The sequence below is a fragment of the Typopeltis vanoorti genome, chromosome 13, assembly GCF_054136105.1.
Source record: "Typopeltis vanoorti isolate ZY-2024b chromosome 13, IOZ_Tvanoo_1.0, whole genome shotgun sequence".
Classification (NCBI taxonomy): domain Eukaryota; kingdom Metazoa; phylum Arthropoda; class Arachnida; order Uropygi; family Thelyphonidae; genus Typopeltis; species Typopeltis vanoorti.
The window spans coordinates 61,482,770-61,509,910 of NC_143561.1; the positions used below are offsets into that span (position 1 = coordinate 61,482,770).

At 38.1% G+C, this 27,141-nt stretch overlaps 1 protein-coding gene across 1 annotated transcript in view; it reads left to right on the plus strand.

Moving 5' to 3' along the window:
• Window positions 1–27,141, plus strand: part of LOC150100214 (uncharacterized) — an 850,396-nt gene that overhangs the window by 331,325 nt on the left and 491,930 nt on the right. The window contains exons 18-19 of the mRNA XM_090402345.1: window positions 13,240–13,338; window positions 16,248–16,292. Coding sequence (XP_090258471.1) covers window positions 13,240–13,338; window positions 16,248–16,292 — 144 coding nt within the window. The remainder of the gene's footprint in view (window positions 1–13,239; window positions 13,339–16,247; window positions 16,293–27,141) is intronic.

Here is a 27,141-nt window from a genome sequence, read left to right on the forward strand (position 1 = left end):
GCTAAAAAATTCCCTAGGATTTTCTTTGGATCTTAGGGCCAATCTCTTCTCATATTCTAGTTTCGCTTTCCTTACCACACTAGTCACTGTTACATGTTGCCTAAGACATTTCTCCCTCAAGAATTCTAGAAATTCCATTCCCCTATTGCTACATGCATCTTCCTGTCTCCAATTTATACTACCGAAGTTAAAATCTCCCATAACAATCATTCTTCTTGCACTTGCCAAACTTAGCTGTCTAAACATCTCCTGGTCCCCATCCTCTGTGCTCCTGGGTCTGTAGCAACACCCCACTAAATATCCTGTCTTGCCTACCTCTACCTCACACCATACGCTCTCAAAATCATTTGTCTCACTTCCTTCCAAATTCTAACTCTTAGAGGACATAGGTCATCACTTATCATAAGCAGTACCCCACCACCACGCTTTCCCCTCCTATCCTGACGAAAAATGCTATACCTAGCGACTTCTATTCCTGTTGTTATATCCCCTTCTGTCAACCACGTCTCAGTGATCGCAATAATTTTTGGCCAGGCTGATGCTATCTGCGCCACCAATTCCTCTCCCTTATTCTGGATACTCCTGGCATTAGCATAAAGCATATAAATGCCATTGTTTCTATACCCAGCATTATCCCTTCTAGACTCCACTGGGCTCAGTGTTACCTGACATTGTCTCCCTTCTCCCAAGTATCCATTCCCACAAGAGGCCACCCCTGCTATCATCCTCCCTGGGACACACTGACTCGTTCAGAACAGCAATCTCTCCAGATGCCTACGTCCTTCCTCATTCAAATGTAAACGGTCTCTCGCATACAATTCCTCTCTTTCCTCAAATGCACTCCAAGCATCCACATATACCAGTCCTCTCTTGTCACACATTCTCGCTATTATGCCATTCAATATCACCGCCCTTCTGCTCAACTCATCATTATCATACCTAGGCAACACGCACACTATTTTTCCTCTCTCTGTCTTCTTCCGTACAGTCTCAAGCAAAAATCTCACATCTCTTGCTGCCCGACTTACATTACCACTCAAGTCATTCGTTCCTACCATCACAATCATCTCATCCACCCTTTCACCTCTCTTAATTGCCATAGCCACCCTTTCTATTGTTCCTCCTGGCAAACACTCCTCACGCATCCTATCTTGAACACCATGGATCATTGAGTCACCATACATTATACCTCTTACCATTCCCTCGCTCCTATTATTTCCATTCTCTCCTCTTCTTTCATTCCCATACCTCTCTCTTCTACTGTTTCCATTCTCTCCTCTTCTAGCACTCCCATACATCTCTCTCATTCCCTCTCTCTTACTGTTTCCATTTTCTCCACTTCTAGCACTTCCATATCCCTCTCTCATTCTGTCTCTCCTACTACTGTTTCCATCCTCTCATCTTCTAGCATTCCCATACCTCTCTCTCATTCCATCTCTCCTACCGTTTCCATTCTCTCCTCTTCTAGCACTTCCGTATCTCTCTCTCATTCCATCTCTCCTACTGTTTCCATCCTCTCGTCTGCTATCATTCCCATACCTCTCTCTCATTCCCTCTCTTCTACTGTTTCCATTCTCTCCTCTTCTAGCACCCCCATACCTCTCACTCATACTCCCTAAATTCTCTCTCTCTCCTACTCTGATTCGCCTTGCATTTATCTCTTTCATTCTCCTAATCTTATCTTTCATACTTCTGCTCTCATTCACAAGACATTCTACCTCCTCTTTCAACTCATCTATCTTTGTTGAAAGTTTTTTTGTTGAAAGTTTAAGGTGTTGTACCACCTTACCCCAGTCCTGAAGATAATTTCAGGCGCAAACTTTGTTTGCTCACACTTGGATAAAGGATTAAACTAAATTTATTAAACTCATCTATCTCCCTCTGCAGGTCAGTCACTCTTAATCTAAATTCACTCTCCCAAACAAAACCATCTCCTAAACTTTCACAGTCACTCACACCTTCCACACTATCAACTATTATTTTCTCATTCTCTCCTATCACACTACTTGTCTTCCTACATTCATTCCCCATTCCTGGAGCAACAAAGTCGGATATCGATATATATCTAATATACTTATTTCCTCCAACTGCCTGCCTTTTGTGCACATATGCTCTCCACTCTCTTTAACAAGCCACATATGTAATTCCCGAGACGCATACATGCCGCAAGTACTGCATGCCACAAAGTCCCTTATGATATTGCTAATAATTGAGTTCTTAAATGGCAGAGGACTTGCCGTTATGCCACTTGCAACTGCTGCTGAATCCACCATCATTCCTTAGTGCCGAGTAGTGTAATCTTTAATAATTATTCAATTAATAAATAAGAGGGAAAAAAAGTACAAGCATCAGAACATTTAAGTACTAAATATAATTAAATAAAATGAAATATAACTAAATACAGTAACTTAGCTTCGTTTTGTCTTCCACCGTTATGCGTTCGATTCCGACGGTACCAAAATATATTATATTGCGACAGCAACTAACTTCCAAAAAACAACCACTGAAGTACACTTGTATTCAGAGAAACAATTTAGCACTCAAAAACGTAGAAAAACGGGGAAAATAGCGGACTATTCACCGATTAAAAATCACTTTCTTCTGCACAGCTCAAATTCACCGCCACGTGCTCACCGCCACTTTTAGTATGAAAAAATCAATATATGCTTTTTCAGATCAGATAGATGTATTTGGATATAGAAACTGCCAGAAGAACGTTAAATAAGACTTCATCATCCCTTATGTTAAATGTGATGTTATGGTTCAGGGATGCCTCTCTTTGTTTGGACTAGAACCTCTTGTTTTAGTTCCTAGAAACTGGCCTGGTTGGGCCGAGTGGTTAGCGCATCTGCTCTCCAGCCAAAAGGCTGCGGGTTCGAATCCCATCATGGATATGGATGTTTGTGATTGTTTGTGAAAATACTAGTGTTGGTTGTGGTGAGCAGTAGATGGCATTGGTGTAGATGATGCGGTTCGCTGTAGTTGGTGGATTGAGTGGTAGAGAGACGGAGAACAGGTGCCCTCCCTCGATGAGTCTTTGGACTTCCTCAAGGTGTCATGTAATAACAATAATAATATAATATGGAAAGATTAACACCAAAGGATATTGATATTCTGGACAATTCTGACATTTCTATGAAAATGGGAGTTCCAGAATGATAATGCTTTCTACCATACTCTGCAGGGCTGTGGCAGAAGTGAGGAAATATTAGTGCAAAGGTTAGACTAACCGTTATAGAATCTTTATCTGAAGCTTATTGTATCTGATTTCTTCATACATTAAACTGGTTTTTGCAATAACTGCTTTTTAGGAACTTAATTTTATTTTAACAAGTAATAAATATATATCATATTTGTTACAGTAGTTCTTAATAACCTGAATGCAGAGGTGAATCTGTGAGTAGACAAGAAAGAAATGGGATAGCTGGGATGGATGGGGGGGGGGGGAGGGTGATGGGTGATAGAGAGGAATGGTCAGAGGTATGGAAGAGTCATATTTAAGAAGCTTCAGTGGTGCTTGCTATAGGTAAAGAAATTAACTGTTATGATTGTTTACAAATGCTAGAAGAAATAAGAGGAATGAAATTTTGCATTGACTGAGTTTATTCACCCAGAAATTTTTTATCATTATTATTATTATTATTATGTGATGCCTCCAGGGAGTCCAAAGACTCATCGAGGGAGGGTACCTACTCTACAACTCTCTGCATCCACCAACGGCATCTACTGCCCATCACCACCGCTAGCATTTCCCCAGACAATTTCAAACATCCATGCCCACGGCGGGATTCGAACCCACAGCTTTTTGGCTGGAGAGTGGATACGCTAACCACTTGGCCAACCAGGCCAGCAATTTATCAGTTGGATGAGGATAATATGCTGAATAGAGATTAAAAGGATACAATGCTTTTCATGAAGATAGATAGGGAAGAAAAGGAGAGGAATGCCATTGATGATAGGCAGAAGAGTTATACCCATTCAAGGTGGAGATGCAAAGTGAAAATAGTGGTAGTGGTTTTGACACAGTATGATATGCTGCAGAGGTGGAGAGGATGAAATTAGCTGAATATAGATCCCTGATAATGTGGATGGCAGTGAGATGGAAATGAATAAGTAAATTAGTCCAGAAAATAGAAAATGATGGTCATTATGGGTGGTTTAATTATGGTCATATAGATTTCACTGAAAAGATGGCATCTTGGGGAAGCGAGGGGGGGGGGGCAAAGAGAATTTCAAGAATTTTCGAGAAACAATTTCTTTAACCAGTATCTAACAGAGGGCCCATGAAGATCAAGTTATTGGGTTTGATCATTTCATCAGAGGATGTTATTATAAATGGAATGCTGAATCTTCCTCCAGTTAAGAGTGACCATGAAGTCATCACCTGGGTGGGACACAGATATATGAGGACTATTGAAAAAGGAATATCTGTGATACTACAAGGCTGGTGATTATGAAAAGTTCAGGAAACAGCTATATCGTGGAATGAGGAGTTGGGTGAAAGGAAATCAATGTTACTTGGGTGCTGCTCAAGAACTCTCTTACAAAAGCAATGTCTAAATGTATTCCAAGGTTCAGAAGATTAAATAAGGTGGATGTGAAGTAGATGAATAAAGAGATTAAGCTTGTGATCTGGAAGAAGAAAAAGGGTATTATGGAGGTAGCACAGGATGAGTGGTAATAATCAGTTGCATCAGGAGTATGAGTGGATGAGGATGGTTCTTGCTTGGAAAGAGTAGCAAATCTGCAGTATGAACATTTAGCTAATGAGGCCAAAAGAAATCCCAGGAAGTTCTTTCAGTATATGGCTGGTAATAGAAAGAATGTTTATGGAAGAATGATATTGGTTGGTGAATATTGTAGAATGATCACCTTCATAAAGGTGATCATTCTAACATTCATAATCATAAAGATATTTCTTCTTCATGAATGAGACATTATGCAGAACTTAAGTATAGTGGAAACAGTGGAGGAGGGACTTATGATGAGTGAGCAGGAGATATATAGGGAAATGAGTAAACTGGATGTTAACGTATCTGTATGGATGTTAATATTACTTGATGTTCCAGGGATTTAACAACAGCTTTGGCATGCTTATTTAACATGAGTCTTACACTGGGCTAAGTTCCAAAGAAGTTCATAAGAGAAGTGATAAGATTAAGGCTTTGCATTATAGACTAATCTGTGGGTCTGGCGGTGCGGTTAAAATGTTGGAAGATTAGTGAAGACCAAGATTCAGAATTAGGTTGATAACATCAGAATTCTTTTTTGATGGACATCATGAGTTTGCTAAAGGAAGATTGCACTTTAGCAGTCTACTTATTATAATAATATGACAAATGCATTGGACAAAGGAGATGCATACTCCGTTTTACATTTAGATTTTACAAAGGCCATTGGTAGATTGCCACATAAGTTGATAATTAAGTTGGAATGGGTGGAGTTGGATAATAGATCGGTGTGGTGAATCAGAGACTGGCTGTCTGATAGTCTGCAGGCTGTCTGTATGTGGGAGTAGTATCCCGGAAGAAAAGAGTTGCTAGTGTTGTATTCTGAGGTCTGTTTTGGCATATTGCCATTTAACTTGTATGTTAATGATATTGGGAAGGGATTGAATGGGGGACGTTCAGTTGTTCAGAGAAATTTGCAATACTAGGGCAACTTGATGTGAAATCAGCAGCTGATTGTATACTCCCTAATCACAGAAAGAATCATTTCACATAATACACTTTTATTTCCTTAGGCTTAGGTAAAATAAGGATAAAAACATAAGGAATATAATTTCTTATTGAGTACAATATAACTTTCTATCATAGTAAAATTTTTCCATAGACATCTGTTGACTTAACACCTGGCATTTCGAGTATAGATTATATGCTGAAAATTACAAAAAAAGGGATGATATGATTACAATGAGAACTACAAAAAAACATGCACTGGTAGAAAACGATTTCTGCTATCAAGATAGCACTCAGCATCTCCACAGATCTAGTTCCTACTGATAAGATTTCAATAAAGGTCATCCAGTGGGTGTTTTCCATGGAGAAGAGAGCAAGTTCTTACTACTCTAGAGAACTAATGTTCACCAGAGTACTGCTGGCTGCAACCAAAGAGGCTGTCTTTGGTTACCAGCAGTGAACTCATTACAGATTACCCCAGTATTCTTGGGTAATCTGTAATCCATCATAATATCTTGTATACCCCTTTAAGGTACATGTCAGGAATTTGATAATGATGATGCTGATGAATAATAACCACATATTATTATTATTATTAAGAGAGAGACCTCCAGAGAGTCAGAGACTCATTGAGGGAGGGCCTCATTCTACATACACCAGCTATCATACTTATTCTTGAATTCATTCACACTGCTTGCACACACAATATCCAATGGAAATCCATTCCAATCATGTACCACCCTATGAGAGAAAAATCTAGCCCTCACTCCCTTCTTAGTGGCATTCATTCTCAGCTTTAATGGATGCCCTCGTGTCCTTTCCCCACTCTCTATAAATTGAAAAATTTCATCAACTGAAATCCTGTATGGCCCTTTTAGAAGTTTGTAAGTCTCAATCATATCCCTCCTCTTTCTCCTGTCTGCTAGTGTCTGCAGTCTACAAATTCTCAATCTGTCTTCATACTCAGTATTCCACAATCCTGATATCATTTTTAACACTGCCCTTTGTACTTTCTCCAATATATTAGAATCACAATGGAAACCAGGAGATGTGAGTCTCCTGGTTTCCCCCACCTGCACACAATAGTCCAAGTGAGGTCTTATCAAGGCCTTATAAAGAGGCAAAATAACATCCTTTATCTTTACATGTGAACGTTCGTTTCAGCATTGCAATTATCTTTTGAGATGATTGCAATGCTGTATTTGCAATCTTTTCCACATGACCCCTGAACTTCAACTTCCTATCTATTAACACTCCAAGATCCCTAGCATCATCAGCTTCTTCTAGCCTAATCCCACCAATATAATATGACATTGGATATCTATTTACACCGAAGTGAATGACTTTACATTTACTGACATTAAACTGACACCCATTTTCCCATTCCCACAATTCCAGTCTATTCAAATCATTCTGCAAGTACTGCATATCAGCAGCATTACTGATTACCCTACCTATCTTTGCATTCTCAGCAATAGCTGTATGTCGCTTGTCAAATCCTTCCCAATATCATTAATGTACAGATTGAATAACAGTGGCCCGAGCACTGATCCTTGTGGTACACCACTAGTTACCTTAAATCTTGCAGACTGACATCCCCCATATACCACTTTTTGATATCTGTCAGTCAGCCATCCTCTTAACCATGCTAATATTCTATAACCTAGACCCATTTTCTCCAATTTATGCAGCAGTCTGCCATGCTGTATTCTGTCAAAAGCCTTAGCAAAATCCAAAAGTATCCATTCCTCTCGTCTAGTTCAATAGTAACATTGTTATAGAATGTGAGCAAGTTGCGAAAATATGCCCTTCCCTTAGTAAACCCATGTTGTTTCATTGTAAAGTAGAGATTCGCTGTCAACCCATTTCTGAATGTTAGTGCTATCCAATTTTTCCAAAATCTTCACTACCACTCCTAAGATACTAATTGGTCAATAGTTGGATACATCGGTCTTTGCACCACCCTTGTGCAATGGAATTACCATACATTCCTGCCATTCCTTCCCTGTTCTGAGATTCATATTAAACAGCCTGGTCAAAGGAATGGCCAGTTCAGCTGAACACTCTTTCAGCACACGTCCTAATATCCCATCAGCTCCTATTGCTGAATTCTTATTCAATTTTGTGCAACAGTTCTAATACCTCGTCCTCGTACACCTGCGTTTCTTCATCTAGTGAAGAGGTAAGTGAGCTTAGTGTTGCATACACTAGCTTGATAGCTTTTAATAAAATGGGCACTCATTAACTGAACAACCTCTTCTGCATCTGTAACCCTCATGCCATCAGGATTTGGAAGAGTTATTCTTTCATATTCATTCTTTCTTTTACTTGCTGCATATCAATAGAATTCTTGTGGGTTGTCTTTAGCACACAGAGCCAGTTTCTTTTCATACTCAGACTTTGCTTTCTGTACAACAGTTGTGACTATTCTAGCCTGCTACTTATAACGTACGTCATCCTTATGCATATGGTATTCCTTCCACATCCTTGTCTTACGAATTCTTCTTCTTCTTCTTCTGCAGTTTCTCCCACTTAAGTGGGGTCACTGTTTGTTATGAGTCTCCTCCACACCTTCCTGTCTTGGGCTGTCACCACATCCAAGTTCTTCATCTTCAAGTCCTCTTCTACCAGCTCCCTCCATCTCTTCTTTGGCCGCCCACGCTTCCGCCTTCCTTGCACATCCATCTGCATGACCCTTCTTCCCACATATTCGTCCTCCCTCCTCATCACATGACCAAACCATCTCAACCTTGCCTCCTGTATTTTCGCTCCTAAGTTCGTAACTTTCACTGTTCCCCTGACGTAGTCATTTCTCAGATGATCATTTCTGGTCACACCGCACATCCACCTAAGCATTCTCATCTCTGCTACTTCCATCCTGCTAATGTTATTTTTCCTCAGGGCCACAGTTTCTATAGCATATGTCATAGCTGGCCTCACTACTATCCTATAAATTTTGCCTTTCAGATTGATCGGCACCCTCTTATCGCATAACACTCCAGCCATCTCCCTCCAGTTCCTCCAACCTGCTTGTATCCTGCATCCCACTTCCTTCTCAGCTCCTCCATCTTCTTCCACTGTTGAACCTAAGTATTTAAAGTCTCTCACCTTCCTGATGACATTTCCTTCCAGCTCCAGATCTGTCTCCTGGCCACCGCCCACTGCGCAACACATATACTCTGTCTTACTTCTGCTCAGTCTCATACCTCTCTCTTCCAGTACTTTTCTCCATCTTTCCAGTTTAGTTTCCGCTTCTCCTCTTGAATCTACACACAGCAAGATGTCATCTGCATACAACATTGTCCAAGGTGCATCTTCTCTCACCTCCTCTGTTACCACCTCCATCACAATATTAAACAGAAACGGACTTAATGCTGACCCTTGATGCAAGCCAACTGTTACTTGAAAACTTTCTGTCTGTCCCAAACAGGTCCGAACACTTGTCTTCACATTTCTGTACATTTCCGGCACCAACCTGACATATTTCTCCGGCACCTTCTTCTCCCTCAGACACCTCCAGGCTTCTTGCCTTGGCACTCTATCGTATGCTTTCTCCAGATCAATAAATACCAGATGTAGCTCCCTTTGTTTCTCTCGATATTTTTCCATCATCTGTCGTAACCCAAAGATAGCATCTGTTGTTGATCTACCAGGCATGAAGCCAAATTGTTCCTTTGCAATCTCCACCTCCTCCCTCAATCTACCATCAAGAACCCTTTCTAGGATCTTCATTGTGTGGGACATCAACTTTATTCCTCTGTAATTTTTACAGTCTTGTGCATCCCCTTTACCCTTGTAGATGGGAACAAGAGTACTCTCTCTCCATTCCTCGGGTATATTTTCCTGTTGGCAAATTTTCATGAACAGGTTCCACAGCAGGTCAATTCCCTCTTCCCCCAGTGCCTTCCATGCCTCCACTGGAATTCTGTCGGGGCCCACTGCTTTTCCATTCCTCATCCTCTTCATGGCCTCCGTCACTTCCATTCTATTGATGTTCTGCACCATCCCCTCAGAAGACTGCCCATCTCCTCTGTGAGTACTTGCATTTTCCTCATTCAAAAGTCCCTCAAAGTATATTTTCCATCTGTTTCTTATGTCCACATCCCTCCATAATACTCTTCCTTCAGCATCTTTGATCTGCCTCACATGTAAGATGTCCTTAGCTGCTTTATTTCTACATTTCGCTAGTTGGTAAATTTTTCTCTGTCCTTCCTTTGTTTCTAATTGATCATACAGATCTTGATATGCCATGGCCTTCGTCTGTGCCACAACTCTCTTGGCTTCTTGCTTTCTCTCTTTGTACACGTCTCTGTCCTCTTCCACTCTTGACTCATCCCACTTCTGCTTTGCCTTCCTCTTAGCTGTCACTGCCACTTGTACATCATTATTCCACCACCAACCCTCCTTCTGCTCTCTAATCTTTCCAGATGTCTCACCAAGCACCTCGATTGCCAGTTCAGGATTACTTTTGAATTATGTTTCCACCAATCTTGTACACTTTCCAGTCCATCCGAAATCCTCTCTAACACTCTCTCCCTAAAACGATTCCTCACACTGTCTTCTTTTAAGCGAAACCACTTAATTGTCTTCATCCCATGGCAACCAGAAGTTCTTATCTTCGATCTTATTTTAAAGTCTGCGCACAGCAGTCGGTGTTGTTGTGCTACTTGATCTGTTGGAATTACTTTACAATTTGTCACAACCTTAAGATGTTTTCTTCTAGTCAAAATGTAGTCAATTTGTGAGCTGTTGTTACCACTTCTAAATGTTATCAAATGTTCTTCCCTCTTGAAGAAAAACGAGTTCACAATTGTCAGATCAAACGCTACTGCAAAGTCCACAACCCTCTCTCTCCTTCCTGGTTCATCATTCCCACTCCGTGGCCACCATGCACCCTTTCGCAGTCTCTATTCTGTCTTCCTATGTGCTCGTTCAAGTCTCCTCCGACAATCACCATCTCATTTTCTTCCAATTCCCTCATTTCTTCATCTAACACGTTCCAGAACTCATCTTTTTCCTCTGCTGTACAACCAACTTGCGGGGCATATACACATAATACGACCACCCGCTCTTCTCCAAGACCCAATTTCATTCGCATGATCCTGTCATTCCTTCTACCCATGTCCAGTACTTCACCCTTTATTCTGCCACACACCACAATTCCTACACCATTTCTTCCCTCGTTATTCGCTCCAGAGTAGAACAATTTATATCCATCTCCCAGTTCCTTTGCCTTTCCCCCTTTCCACCTTGTCTCCTGCACACATGAAATGTCCAACTTCCTCTTCCTTATCATGTCTGCCACCGCTCTTCCCCTTCCAGTCATGCTTCCAACATTCAGTGTTCCCACTCACAACATCCTCTCCACCTGCTGGGCTCACTTCTTTAACCGCACCCTCCCTTGATGCGGTAGCCCTCGTCCACTTCTCACAGCTGTAGGGCGATGTGGCTGCGCGTTGCTTAAGGGGTACGCCCTAGCCCTTATATCATTTTCTCGTCGACTCATGATCATAGTTTGAGTTGGCACTGAAGTTTTCCGACTGTATGCCCTTCCTGACATCAACCCTCGCATTTATCCGGGCTTGGGACCGGCACCTGTTGAGGCTAACTTGCCTCCTTTGGTGGCTGCTGCATAAGACGAAATGACTTAGCAAGATAGGAAAGACTCACCCCTAGCCCTCGAATACTCTAATAGCATCAGGGGGAAGGAGCAAGGAGAGGAGAAAGAAGCAAAGAAAGAAGAGGAGGGACCAGTCTACAGAATAATATAACAGATATATATTACATGAAGTAAGGCATGGTCCAGCATCAGGTACCTCGGGTTTGCCATGCCCATACTCACTAAAGTGAGCCCTTGAGGAACTTGTCTTACGAATCTTTTGCTTAATAAGATTACACATCCATTTGACTCTTCCTCTATTTATTCTTTGAACTCTTTTGGGACACATTCTGATATCGCATCATTTAAGTATTGTTTAAATGCTTCCCATGCACTCTTGACATTCTTTCCATCCAGCAGCGGATCCCATTTCACTGAACTCAGTATGCTCCCCAGTTGGTCATAATTTCCTGCTTTGTAGTTTAACCTTTTCCGAATGCAACATTCATTAACTTAGTCACTTCCCAAGTGAGTATCGCGTGATCACTGCCACCAACCGGAGGCAGAATAGTTACGTCTTTAACTGAAATGCCCTCTGACACTATAATCAAATCTAACACTCTTTACCCTCGAGTTCCTTCTGTCACATGCTGCTTGAGGAAATTGTCTCGCAACAGCTCAATAAATGCATTTTCACTCTTCTCATGAGATTCTACTGCTTCCCAATCAATATTTGAATAATTAAAGTCTCCCATTATGATTACTCTTTTTCCTCTAATCTTTTCTATTTGGTGATGCATTTCTTCATCACTAGCAATCGATCCACCAGGTCTGTAACAACACCCCCACTATGTAATTAGTCTTGTTAGATTCCATCTCATACCAGATGGCTTCAAACTCACTGGCACATGAAATATTGTTAGTAGTATTACTACAATCATAGGTCTCAACACTAACTGGATTCGAGTAATCCGATATCATTAGCAGCATGCCCTCTGCTCTCTTATCCTCTCTATCCTTCTTAAAAATGCTGTACCCTTGACACTCTGATTCTATAGCCATGTCTCACTAATACCTACAATCTGAGGTTGCAACATATTGACTAAGGCAACAAACTCTATCCCTTTGTTTCTGATACCCCTAGCATTCGTGTACAGACATAATAATCTACCTGTTTGTTCTTTTGTATTGTCTTGTCTGCAGTTTGCTGACACAGTTGGACAACTTGTAGATTTCTATTATTCTCTAATGCCTTACTCATGTAGACATCTTTGCACACATATGATGGGTACCCTTGACACTCTGATTCTATAGCCATGTCTCACTAATACCTACAATCTGAGGTTGCAACATATTGACTAAGGCAACAAACTCTATCCCTTTGTTTCTGATACCCCTAGCATTCGTGTACAGACATAATAATCTACCTGTTTGTTCTTTTGTATTGTCTTGTCTGCAGTTTGCTGACACAGTTGGACAACTTGTAGATTTCTATTATTCTCTAATGCCTTACTCATGTAGACATCTTTGCACACATATGATGGGTCCAAAAACACAAACCTGAAATCGTTCTCCTCGTCAACATTTCCATGACAAAGCCCATTCCCATCATTAACACAGTTATATAACATTGTCGGTCTTAAACTCACATTCACACCATTCCTCCCTTTATAATTTAGTTTCCCTGACTCTCTGTGTTAGGTCTCATACCAGTTATTAGTTTTTCTAGACTCCTAATACCAGACGCATTCAGGTGTAGGCCATCCCTCTTATACAAATCCAATCTTCCCTCAGACTCACTCCACACATCCAAAAACTCATATAAATATTGGAAAGAAAGAATACCACATTTCTGACTAGATATCCAAAAATTCCCAATACCAAATTTGTATATTTGTTTATTTACATAAAATTTCTATTAGTGTCATTGTTAATTTATAATAATTTTCTTGTTTGATTTAGGGTGATACTGGTCCTGCTGGACCAAAAGGAAGTCTGGGACTTCAAGGTCCACGTGGAGAAACAGGAAAACCCGGAATACCTGGGGAACCTGGACCTATGGTAAGTCATTTCATAAACATATCTAAATGTAACATAATTTATGACTTTTTGCTTTAAATTTTTCAAATCATAAATAAAAAAAAATTAAAAGTGAATGATTTTTCATTCACTCTGTTGAAATTTTTGATATACATCATTTTGCTGTTAGACATCTATAATAAAACATTTAAAAAATATAAGAAATAATTTGAAGGGAGATATTTAGTGGTTTGCAAAGTTGGGTGAGATAATAGTTAATCATGGTGGTGTAGAGAGTTTGCAGGAGGATTTAATAGGCTGAAAGTATAGGCAAAACATAATGGACTAATTGAGAGTGGAATAGTGTAATGTTGTGCATTTTGTTAGGCCTCGTGTTTAATCAATTCTAGCAGCACGGGCATAATGGCATATTAGTTTTTTGCCCGCACTGTTAGAATTTACAGCCAGTCAAACAACCAATAGTTAAAGGAATCGACAACCCCAATTATCACTTAGCCAAGAAACTAGTGGCTACACTCAAGGAGTTGTAGGTCATTCCTCCTCCTACATAAAAAATACACAACACTTCATAAACAAAATTAGAAACATCACACCTCAACAAAGATTTATTAGTCAGCTTTGACATGACTGCCCTTTTCACTAATGTCCCGATCAAAGATACTATTCTTCTCATACAGAGCATATTTCCACCCGATATCATGGCTATTTTTGCCCATCTATTTTTAACTGCAAAAAGAAGGTACGGCCATGGGCTCACCACTCCCCTCCCCTCCTCCGTAGCTAATTTTTACATGGAAGACTTCAAGCAAAAGATCTAGAGTCTTTCCTCAGGTTACCTCTCCTTCACGGTCTACTGCAAACTTACACACACACACACACACACACACACACACACACACACGCTAATACACATAAAAATTCATACCACCATCCAACACAGAAACTCGCAGTCAAACAATTTGCTGCAGTGAGCAGCCATTGCACAAAGAATATGAAATCATTTGTAAAAAATAATAAATTTAGTTTAATCCTTTATCCAAGTGTAAGCAAACAAAGTTTGCACCTGGAGTATCTTCAGGACTGAGGCAACTCATGGTAAAGGTGGACCAAGCTCTCATCACTCCTTGTCTCAGTATCTCCCATAATGCAAAGCACATCTCCCAGTGGACATGTATAATGCTATGCATTAAGGGAAGGGCCACTACCCAGACTAGTTTCGACTCGTCAGTGGGAGCCAGCCGAGAGCCTATACGAGTTGCCAAAAGGTGTACCACCTTATTTTTAAATTACTCTGGATTTAGAGAAAGATTTTTTTTGTCCACTTGGTTAGACTATAATAAATTTAGTTTAATCCTTTATCCAAGTGTAAGCAAACAAAGTTTGCACCTGAAGTATCTTCAGGACTGAGGCAACTCATGGTAAAGGTGGACCAAGCTCTCATCACTCCTTGTCTCAGTATCTCCCATAATGCAATGCACATCTCCTTGCAGACATGTATAATGCTATGCATTAAGGGAAGGACCACTACCCAGACTGGTTTCGACCTTTATTGAGGTCTCATCAGTGGGAGCCAAACGCAGAAGTGGTGATACTAAGGCAGAAGCAATGAAGTTGCCATAAGGTATTACACCTTTTGGCAACTCGTATAGGTAAATATGACTTCTCCATTGTTTCTGCCTTAGTATCACAAGACAAAGACAATGAAACTAGGCAGAAGCATGGAAAATATCAACTACATTGTGAATGGAGAACCTATAGTACAAGTAAAACATTTCAGCTACTTAGGCATGATTTTTAGTGAAGATGGTAAATTAAATATGGAAATAGACAACAGAATCAACGAAGCTGATATGGTAGGAAGTCACCTGAATAAATTTATATGGAAGAAGAGAGAAATTAGTCAAAACACTAAACTAGCTGTATATAAGACAGTGTTCAAACCAATTTTAACTTATGGATCTGAAAGCTAGGTCAGAAGTAAAACACTTGACCAAAGACTAGAGACTGCAGATATGAGAGTTCTGAGAAAGATTAGGGGGGTTCATCTGAAGATGAACTTCCAGATTGTTCAAAATAAGATAGGCCACGAGAGCAAGAAATCTAGTAGATTCCAGGAAAGTTTACTGGAAGAAGTTTGTCTGTTAGTTGAAGAAAGAAGAAATAGATGTTTCTTGGCCAGGACTAAATGCTATATGAATGTTTAGAGCTTGAAAATTCTAGAAATATTCTATAATATTCCTTTGAAATAGTGGAATGCGAGTAATGGATTCTTGAGCTGAAGAAGCAGGAATCCTATAACTATTAACATGAACATGAACAAATGGAATCAGTGGCAATATCATATTAAAAAAATGAGGATATTAGAGAGGAACTAGACATTGTCAGCATCCAGGAATGCATTAGCAGAGCTAATCTTAGGTGGTATGGACACTTAAATAGAATGGGAGAGGAAAGATTAGCAAAACAAGTGTTCTCTGCCAGGTTGGCAGGAAAAAGACCCAGAGGATGACCAACATATAGGTTGATTGATATGGTTAAAAGTGCCTTAGAAGATAGAAATATAAGATCTGATAATGTTGGAGTTTTGACAGGTAACAGACTGATTTGGAGGAAAATTGTAGATAGGAAGTTAGTAATGATGTAAATTTTTCGTGTAGTACTATCATATCCTGTACACCCTCAAGGGGTGTACAGGATATGATAGTATGAAATATGATGTTGATGATGATAATTTTTTTTATTTTAAATTATAGTCTTTTACCTTGTTAATAAAAAAATTCATTTTATATTATTATGATTTGTTTTTAGGAAATGAACAGTGATGAGGAAAACTGTTCTTCATCACTTCATAATGATCAATAATTCACATATTCTGTTTTAAATGTGTTATTGAAATTATATATAAATAATTCTACTTCTAACATTTTCAGGGCCCTCCGGGAAAAGATGGGGCTCCAGGAGAAAAAGGATCACCTGTAAGTATTGATTCATTTACTGGTTGTTTTACTGTAAATAAATACCTCCATTTTATACTACTAGAGTTCACGGGGAAAATGTCATTTTATTTGCATTGAACATGATTATTTTATTCTAAGTGAAAATCAAGAATTTTTCCAATATAAACCAAAGATTATATTGTGATGCATAATATCTTGACATTTCATGGACTACTCTTTGAAACTTTTCAACATAAACTGTCAGCAGTCTAAAAATATAGGCTTACATATTTGATTGGCTCACTTGCTATTCATTAAATCAAATAAAATGAAAATGATAATAGCTGTTTTTTTTCTGTTATGAACATATGCTCCAAAGTTATTTTTATTATTATTATTATCATTATTACACAGATATCTCCACAGTAGCTATATCTCTTCATGGAGAGGGCCACTCAACATTTCATCAAACATTGCACAATACCTATCATACTTCACTTTGAACTCATTCACTGACAAAGGAATTGCAATTGACACTGGCTATTTCACTCATTCACCACTCTCAAAAAAAAAAAAAAAAAAAAAAAAAAAAAAAAAAAAAAATCTAGTTCTCAGGCATTAGCTAACTACACTGTCATTCAATTTTCAGGAATGACACAACATGCAGAATGAAAGATGAATGATTAGCAGATTTGTTCAAGTCAGGACAATGTAGTATCACAATTTTCTCTATAAATCTGTTCCATGCATGTGAAATCTGCTCTCTTATATACTGGACTAGTGGAGCATGCCATCTCTACTAAACATTGGGATCTCAAAGAACCCTGTGTTTTGCAGGTATATTCCAGAAGGACAGACTGTTCAGGTTTGTTTCAGTTTTTGACCTGATGTGCATTTTTATGTTCCTTGCAATGAACTTTCAGATTGTTCAAAATAAGATAGGTCACAAGAGCAAGAAATCTAGTAGATTACAGGAAAGTTTAATGGAGGAAGTTTGTCTATTAGTTGAAGAAAGAAGAAATAGATGTTTCTTGGCCAGGACGAAATGCTATTATGAATGTTTAGAGCTTGAAAATTTTAGAAATATTCTATAATATTCCTTTGAAATAGTGGAATGTGAGTAATGGATTCTTGAGCTGAAGAAGCAGGAATCCTATAACTATTAAATACAGTGTTAATAAAGGTCTCACTGATGCCATAATTAGGAAAATATTGTTAATGCGATGTAGTAAGTGATCTATATAACACAAAGCATAATAGTTATTCATTTGAAACCAAGGCAGGAGAAAAAATAGAGTGATAATGATAAAGTGGGCTATAATGATGTTGAAAAACATACTGCAATTAACAGTAAGGTGGTGAGCAGGGTTGACAGCGAACAAGTAGTGACTGGTTATAAAATAACAAGAATAAATGATAGCTAAAAAAAGGACACAAGATTAGAAAGTTGAGTTGGTGAAGATGAGACAACAGATGCAGAGTGAAATGAAGAGAATTGGCAATATGTATGAAAGAGTGAAGAAGATAAAAACCAATGATGTTGGTATGAAAAAGGTAATGAAAGACCCATGAGTGGAATTGTATGGCAGTTCGATTATTAGAGGTGTGGTAAATAAAAAGATGTACAAGGTTTGTTTTTTCAGGAGGTCAAATGAATAGAGTGATTGAGATGTTAGATATGAAGAGGCGAGCTAAGGAGTTGGTAATGGTAGTAGGAACAAATGACATGACTAGGAACAAGGAAAATGTAGCATTGGATATCATGGAGTAGTTGTGAAGGATAAAAGATAATAGTGTGATAGGAAAGGTAGTCAGTGTGTTGCCCTGGTATGACAGTGATGAGATGAGGCAGAGAGTTAAAATTTTGGATGATATGTTAGCAAAAGTATGTGAAGAGAAAGGAGTGCAATTTGTTGATGCATGGAATGAGTTCATCATCATCAAATTCCTGACATGTACCCTCAAGGGGTGTACAGGATATGATAGTACTACATGAAAAATTTACATCATTACTAACTTCCTATCTACAATTTTCCTCCAAATTAGTCTGTTACTTGTCAAGACTCCAACATTATCAGATCTTATATTTCTATCATCTAAGGCACTTTGTACCATATCAGTCCACCTATATCTTGGTCTCCCTCTGAGTCGTTTTCCTGCCAACCTGGCAGAGAACACTTGTTTTGCTAATCTTTCCTCGCCCATTCTGTTTAAGCGATCATATCACCTGAGATTAGCTCTGCTAACGCATTCCTGGATGCTGACAATGTCTAGTTCTTTCCTAATATCCTCATTTTTAATATGATATTGCCATAGATGTGATCTGTTCATGGCTATAATCTTTCTCAGACTCTCATATCTGCGGTCTTCTCTAGTCTTTGGTCAAGTGTTTTACTTCTGACCCGGCTCTCAGATCCATAAGTAAAAACTGGTTTGAACACTATCTTTTATACAATTAATTTAGTGTTCCGACTAATTTCTCTCTTATTCCATATGAATTTATTCAATTGACTTCCTACCATACCAGCTTTGTTGATTCTGTTGTCTATTTCCATATTTAATTTACCATCTTCACTAAAAATCATGCCTAAATAGCTGAAATGTTTTACTTGTTCCCCAGGTTCTCCATTCACAACACAGTTGACATTTTCAATGATTCTGCCTATTTTCATTGTCTTTGTCTTTTTATTGCTGACCTTCATGCCATATCTATTACAACAGTTATTCAGTTTAGTTAGGGAATCTTGCAAACTTGTTGTGCATTTATTTAGAAGTATAACATCGTCCGCATAAAGCAAAGAGCTGACATTAACATCTCCAATTCTGATATCATGTTTAATACCACTTCCTTCATAATGTGATCCATATAGATAATGAATAACAGAGGGGATAATGTACATCCTTGTCTGACACCAGATTTAACATTAAACCATCTTCCTGTACTTCCTTCAATTCTAACTGCTGACTTGCAACTCAAATAAAAACTAAGTATTGCTTGATATAATGCCCTATTGACACCATATAACTGTTGCGTTATTGAATAGCTTCTCTCTTGGCACCTTGTCATATGCCTATTCCAGATCGACAAAACTTAAATACAGATCTTTGTTATATTCCCATGCTTTTTCAACTATCTATTTGTTGTAAAGTGAAGATCTGATCCTAACACACTCTATTTAGCCTGAATCCAGCTTGTTTTTTTCACCAAGCTTTTATTCCACAATTTTCTTCCGAACAGTTTCTCAAGTATACTGGCATAAATCTTGCCAGGAACACTCAGTAGGAAAATACTTATGTAATAATTCTCCCATTCAGTTTTATTTCCCTTTTTATATATGGGTACTATTAGAGCTCTACTCTAATAATCATCAGGAATTCATCCCTCTGTCCAGGCCTTCTGAACTATGCAATGCAGCCACTGTAAGACTTTTATAGCATCATACTTCAGCATTTCTGGTCGAATATTATCTACTCGTGCTGCCTTTCCACATTTCAAGCCTTTGATGGCTTTTTCTACTTCAAGTATGGATATGTATTCCTGATTGTATGCCTGTTGAGTGTTTTTTACCACTGTGCTATCACTACTTGTTTCATTTAGCAATTTTTCAAAGTAATTACTCCACACTTCAAGGATATCATTTTCTCCCGTTTTCATGTCACCTTTATCATCTCTAAGTCTCTTTCTCCATTTCTAAGCTTCTTTAACAACTTCCAGAATATTTTACCACCTTGATATTTATTTTCTGTGTTCTTGCCAAAGTCCTCCCATGACTTTTGTTTAGCTAGTTTTACAGTGTTTTGTTTTCTTACATTTGTCTCTGTATTCTCTAAGAGCACAAGCTGACTTATTTGCCAGGAATATTTGATATGCTTTCTTCTTTTCCTTCACTGCCTCTTTAAACTTCCTGTGTCCACCATGGAGTTCTGATTTTTCTATCCTTGCAGACAACCTCACCACATGCCTCTCTGGCTGAATCAATCAGGGTTTTCTTCAAGGCTTGCCACTGAATCTCCAAGGTTTGGTTCCTGTTCTCAAACTCTTTTATTTCTTCTTCAATAATCTTTGTGTATTTTAGTCTACAGTTCACATCTGAAAGCTGCTCCATTTTTATTTGCTTTAAAACTTTCTTACATGTTATTCTTTCCAATATGAAATTCAATTTTATCCTGCTCAAGACTAAATAGTGATCACTTCCAATTTCAAATCCTCTGTACACTCTGGTGTCCTGCACCAGGGAGAAAACATCACTATCAACAATAACATAGTCAATGAGACTTTTCTTATTCCTAGCCTCTTCTCTCCATGTGAATTTGTGCAAATTTTTATGTTGGAACATGGTGTTAGTAATAACCAGTCCATGTCCTGAGTAGAAATCCAACAGGTATTTGCCATTATTATTAGCTTTGCTCTTTTCTCCAAATTTTCCCAAAATATTTTTGTATGTCTTACAGTCATTTCCTACTCTGCTATTTAGATCCCCAAAAAGGAACGACTTTTCCTTTTTCATTGTGTCAGTTGTTTTCTCTAAAGCATCAAAATATTTCTCCACTTCCACCTTAGTAGAACCTTCTGTGGGACCATAGGCACAAATAAGTCTCATTGTCCAATTTCCCATTCTGATATTTGCCCACATCACTCTACTTGAGACTGCCTGACATTCAAGAAGATTAGCCTCGTATTTTGTGTTGAATACTATGGCTACTCCTTCTTTTCCTTGATTGTTATTGCCTGAATATAACATTTTGTATTTATTGGTCAGAAAGATCTCACCATGCAATGAGTTTGAAGAAAGAATTATTATTATTGTTATTATTATTACGTGATACCTCCAGGGATTCCATAGACTCATTGAGGGAGGGTACCTACTCTACAACTCTCTGTCTCCACCACTCAAATCCACTAACCACTAAACATCCATTTCCACAGCGGAATTCGAATCCTCAGCCTTTTGGCTGGAGAGCAGATATGCTAACCACTCAGCCAACCAGGCTGGCCCCTAATTAAACTGTATAAGAATGATGGACTGCATTTGGATGTTTTTAGTGTGAGTGAATTGGAGAGACTGCATTTTGAAGAGACAGTAATGAGTGCAGAGAATAAATCTGAGCAAGTAAGAAGCAATGTGGAAGAGCAGCAGAGTAAGGAAGGAGAGATTGAAGTGAGTTTATGAACGAAGAAGTGGGTAGCATTAGTGTTAAGAATGAGAGGTAAGACAAACAGGGAAACAGAGAGAGAGACTCAGAGTAGGCAGGGTAACACAGTGTGAGAAAGGTTTATGCTTCAAGAGGATGTGAATGAGTGTGTAGACAAAAATGGAAGGGAAGAGATGACCTGCTTTTCCTATGATCTTCATGGGTTGTAGGGAAAGCAGTTGGATTTGAAGACGGTTCTCGGATGAGTAAGGCAAAAGAGAAATAGCTCGAGGAAAGTATGGAGAAGTCGCATCTAATAAGTGATATCAGAGAAACTTGTTATAGATCTAGGAATGAACTGTTATGTTGTATACCAAGGGAAATGAAATGGTTGCATTTATTGAGTTCGTTAACCTAAAAATTGTTGAAAAAGTGAGACATGGTTGGATGAGGATGACATCCTGACAGGAATAGAGATGGAAGGGTGTGATATATTTTGTGAAGATAGAAAGGTAAAAAAGGAGGTGGAGTACTATTGATGATAGAAAAAAGAGATGTCCATGTAGGGTAGAGATGTAAGGGAGAAATAGTGGTTTTGGGCAGTATGGTGTGAGGTAGAGATGAATAGAATGAAATACTTCATTGGATGTTGCTATAAACCTGGCAATGTGGAGAGTAGTGACCAGGAAATGTATAAGAAAATTAGCCAAGCAAATGGGAAAAGGATGATTATTATGGGTGATATTAATTACGGTAGTATAGATTGGGATGACAAGATGGCAACTGAAAGTAAAGAAAATGAGTTTCTTGAGTTTTCAGGGGAAAACTACCTCAGGCACTATGCAAGAGAGTACACACAAGGATTCATGGGTCTTGGATTTTATCATTGCATTAGAGGATGTTATTGTAAATGAGGTTTCAAATCTCCTTCCAGTTGGTGAAAGTGATGATGAAGTGATTACTTGGATGGTTGCCAACTATGGGAGGACTTCTGTGAGGAAAGGATATATGTGGAACTACAAGGCTGGTGATTATGAGAAGCCCAAGAGAAAGTTTGCAGCTGTAGCATGGAATGAGGAGTTAGGTGGAAAGGGGATCACTGAATGCTTGGGCGATATTCAAGAACTATCTAGTAAAAGCAATGATTAAATGTATTCCAAAGATCAGAAGTTTAAATAAGGTAAGTGTGAAATGGATGAATGAAGAGATTAAGCATGCAGTACAGAGAGAAATGCCCTTATGGATGCAACATAAGAGGAATGGTAATAATCAATTCCATGAGGAATACAAAGAACGTGCAAGGAAGGTGATTCGGTTGGTAAGATAGCAAAATTCAGTATGCGCAGCAGTTAGCAAATGAAGCAAAAAGAAATCTTAGGGATTTTTTCAATATGTTGCCAGCAAAAATAAGAATGATTATGGTATGATGGCATTTATTGGAAAAAATGGTATAAGGACAACTGCTGCAAAGGATATAGTTGAGATTAATGAAATAAACGGCCAAAAGGCTTCACTTCGGCGATGTAAAAATAATTTAAATTAAGGAGATATTTAATCCCACATATATTTTGGCTTTGAAATAATGTGGGATTAAATATCCCCTTAATTTATATAGTTGAGATATTTAATGAGCAATTCATAAAGCTCTTTCATCCTTGTTAAAATGACATCATAGAAAGTTTGAGAGCAGTGGATTATGATGAGGAGGAGACTGACTGTGAGTGAGGAAAAGGTATATGAAGAATTAAGCAAACCTGATATTTCCAAGGCTGTGGAACTTATTATTATTATTATTTATTGTTATTCAGTCCTCCATGGAGTCAAAAGACTCATCGTTGGAGGTTCTTCCTAAGAAACACAAAGTCTATCATACCACTCCTTAAACTCATTGACTGTTCTCGCTCTCACCACTCCATCAGGCAATTCATTCCATGGTTCAACCACCCTCCATGCAAAGAAACCACTCCTCATCCTTTTGCTCATAGTTTCCTTTCATAACTTCCAGGGATGGACCCTTGTATGACTCCTTCATGCTGTTCAACCAAGCGAAAGAACTCCCTAGTGTCAACCCTGTAACCACCTTTCAACAGTTTAAAAGTGTCAATCATATCACCTCTCCTTCTGTCCACCAAACTCTGCAGTCCACATTTCCTCAGCCGATCCTCATAACTATCATTGTACACTCCTGAAACCATTTTTGTTATCTGCCTTTGTACCCTTTCCACAGTTAATTTATCCCCTTCAAATCCTGGGGACTAAATCTGAGAACAATAGTCTAAGTGTGGTCTGATCAGGGTCTTATACAACGGAATGATAACCGTTTTATCTCTGCAGGTCAGCGTCCTTCTCATTATTGCAGCAATCATCTGTGTTACCTTCACCACCTTTGCAATATGTCCCCTAAATTTCAGGTTTCTATCAATCATTAACCCCAGATCTCTTGTCTCCCCTACTTCCTTCAGTATAACTCCTCCCAACTTGATGATATATCACCATGTATTTTGAAGGAATGTGCCAGGTAGTTGACATATTTGTTTAATATGAGTCTTTCATTGGATCAAGTTCCATAAGAGTGGAAGGAAGGCAAGATTGTACCGCTTCGTAAAGGAGGTGATAGTATTAAAGCATCAAATGATAGGCCAATCTGTGTGTCAGGTACTGCGGTTAAAGTGTTGACGAGACTGGTGAGAATCAGGATCTAGGGCTGGATTGGCAACAATGGTACTATCTTTGATCGACAGCATTTATTTGTTAAAGGTTGGTCATGTTTTAGTAATCTACTTAGTTATTACATAAGGTGACAGTAGCATTGTACCTGGGCAACAGATGAGTAGTATACTTAGACTTTTCAAAGGCTTTTGATAGATTACTGCATGTTAAATGTTAAATTGATAGTCAAACTAGAGCAGATCTGGTTGGATATTAGACTAGTGTATTGGATTGGAGATTGGCAATCTGATAGGTATCAACAAGTTGTGTATGGGGGGGGGGGAGCAATATCCTAGAAGAGGAAACTCACCAGTGGCATGTCATACGAGTCTGTTTTAAGGCTATTGCTGTTTAACCTGTATGTTATAGATATTAATGAAGATCTGAAAGAGAATATTTGGTTGTTTGCAGGTTCATGCAAAGTTGGTACTTAGTATGAGGAGTAGAGCAGATGTTGTGGCCTTACAAGAAGTCTTGGATAGAATGACTGAATAAGTAGGGGAGTGGGGATAGCAGTTCAATGTTGCAAAATGTAAGGTTTTAAAATTTGGAAAGCAAAGATAGGATGTAGAATTTACTCTTGGTGGAGGATATATTGTTGGAGGTGGAGAAAATAAGAGATCTTGAGGCGGATAAGGATCTAAAATTTAGAGGAGATATTGCCAAAATTGTGAGGACAACACAACGAATTGTACAATGATGCAGAGTTCAATGTCTTGTAGAAGTAATAATGATATATATATATATATCATATATATCAATTTTTTTTTTCAAACTTCAAACTTTATTGTTATTTACACATAATATTTACGGTATATACTTGCACACTAATCTGCATACAGATATTTACACTTACAGATAACATATTTTTTTAAAAAAATAATAATTTTTTTTGCATACAAGTACATTCTGTATATATCCATATACATTTTCATTATATATACATATGCATTATATATCAATTTTTTAACACTATTACTTCTCAGATGAAGTAAATAATAATATTTATATTAACAATGAATTTCATACGAATTTTCTTTTTTTTTTTGTATAATGCATTAATAATAGTTACTGTAGATAGTGATTTATAGTTGCGGTTAAATAAGATTACATTTTTTTAACAGTATTTATACAATAACAATAAATTATATATATTTTACAAATTTGCTTTTAATGTATTTAAGCTCTGTAATTACAGCACTTCAATGTAATAAACTGATTTTTTTTTCTTTGTGTTGATCTCGGTTGAGATGTAATGTCTCAGCTTGCATCCTCAAAGCTTTTTAGTAAGCTTATCTGATGATGACACTGATTAGTTATTGTTTATTGGTTTGATTGCTGTGTTAGAAGTAGGCTGATGTTTGAGAGGTCTGATCAAAGTGAAATTGCTGATATATTCTGGTGATATTACATATGTCTTATGGTTCACATTCATTTTTTGTTGTGGTCTTCTTTTGATCTAATTAGGAGTCTTTTTTTTTCTCACTGTGGCAGCCTATCTATGTCTTCTGAGCTTTTGATTTGTATCGACTTTGAAGTTTGTGACTTCCTCAAGAATATCTTAGCATCTCTGATCCACAAAATTTGATAAGTTTTTTCTGTTTTTGCTTTTCTTGCTTGGTACAACAGATTCTGGTTGAATGGTGTTAAATATTCAGATAGGAAGATTGGCATGTTGTCTTGCAGTTCATTCAAGTCCTTGGCAACTGGTTTTTTTCAGGCTGCTGGCTTTTATGAGATTGTTTCTTGTGAACTTGCTTAACAGTAAGATGAACTGTGACTGGTGCAGGTCATGGCAAGCCTTGTTTTTTGTTCTTCCTGCGATTTATGGTCTGAATGTTGTTATGCTGTGGAGGGGGGGGGGATGTCAGTTGTATGGCCTAATTTTAAAACTATCTCTGAAGTTTTCTGTAGGTGCAGTTTCAGGAAGATCATTTATACAAGATCTTCTTTATATTGTTGCTGATTTAAAAGTTCATGTTGTAGTTTTAGTGAATTAAGTTCTTGAGGGAGTTTGGATGTCTCTTTCATCAAATTATGTTGCCTCTCAGTTAGTATGCACACTAATTTTGATGTCTTTTACTGTTTGCAAGCTTCTTCCACTGCTAAATTATTATGTTTAACAAAATCCTCATATTCACTAGATTTTTTTTGTTATTTGTTTGTTCTGTTTATCAAAGAGTTCTTAGACAAGATCTACTAACTTGGCTTTTATAGTCTCTAAACTGTTTGTAGATTATATTTAAAGTTTGTAGTATATTTAAAGAATTCAAGTTGTATGACTCACCTGTATTTTTTTGTCTGTTCATTTCATCATCTGATTCTGCCTCCAGTATAATCAGCTGCACCGTGTGTGGCAGAGTTTCTTTGTTCTCCCTGCAGTCCGTTCCTCGTGTTTTGCATTGGATTTATGTTGCCAGGTTGTTTCTGAAAAGCCAGAACATGTAAAGTGAAGATTCCTACAGCATTTTATTATTATTATTATTATTATTATTATCCAGGCCTCCATGGAACGGGAGCGAATTTTGGTTTTCGATTTCGATGGTAAATTGTATGTGTTCGTGTTGTTTGTTCAGGTGGCTGAGGAATGTGTTTAGCGTTTGTGTTGTGACTAGTGCGTCTAGGAAGACATGTTCCTAGACACACTAGTCACACGTCTTCCTTCAGGAAGTCTATCCTTCACGGTCTACCGAAAACCGACACACACACACTGGCCAATACATGCATGCTAATTCATACCACCACCCATCACAAAAATATGGAGTCATTAACACCCTTAAAAACGGAGCCACAACTATTTGCTCTAGCCAGCAAGCCCTGAAACAAGAACTAAAAATCATTAGTGATAAATCATTAGTAAATAATGGCTATAACAAAAATACTGTTAATAAAATACTCTATAAAACTACAACAAAAACGAATCTAGATTACAGTAAAACCATAGCCATCCCATACATTAAAGGGTTATCAGAAAAAATCAACAGAATTCTACAACATTATAACTTCAATGCCACCTTTAAACCACCCACTAAACTTAAAACCATAT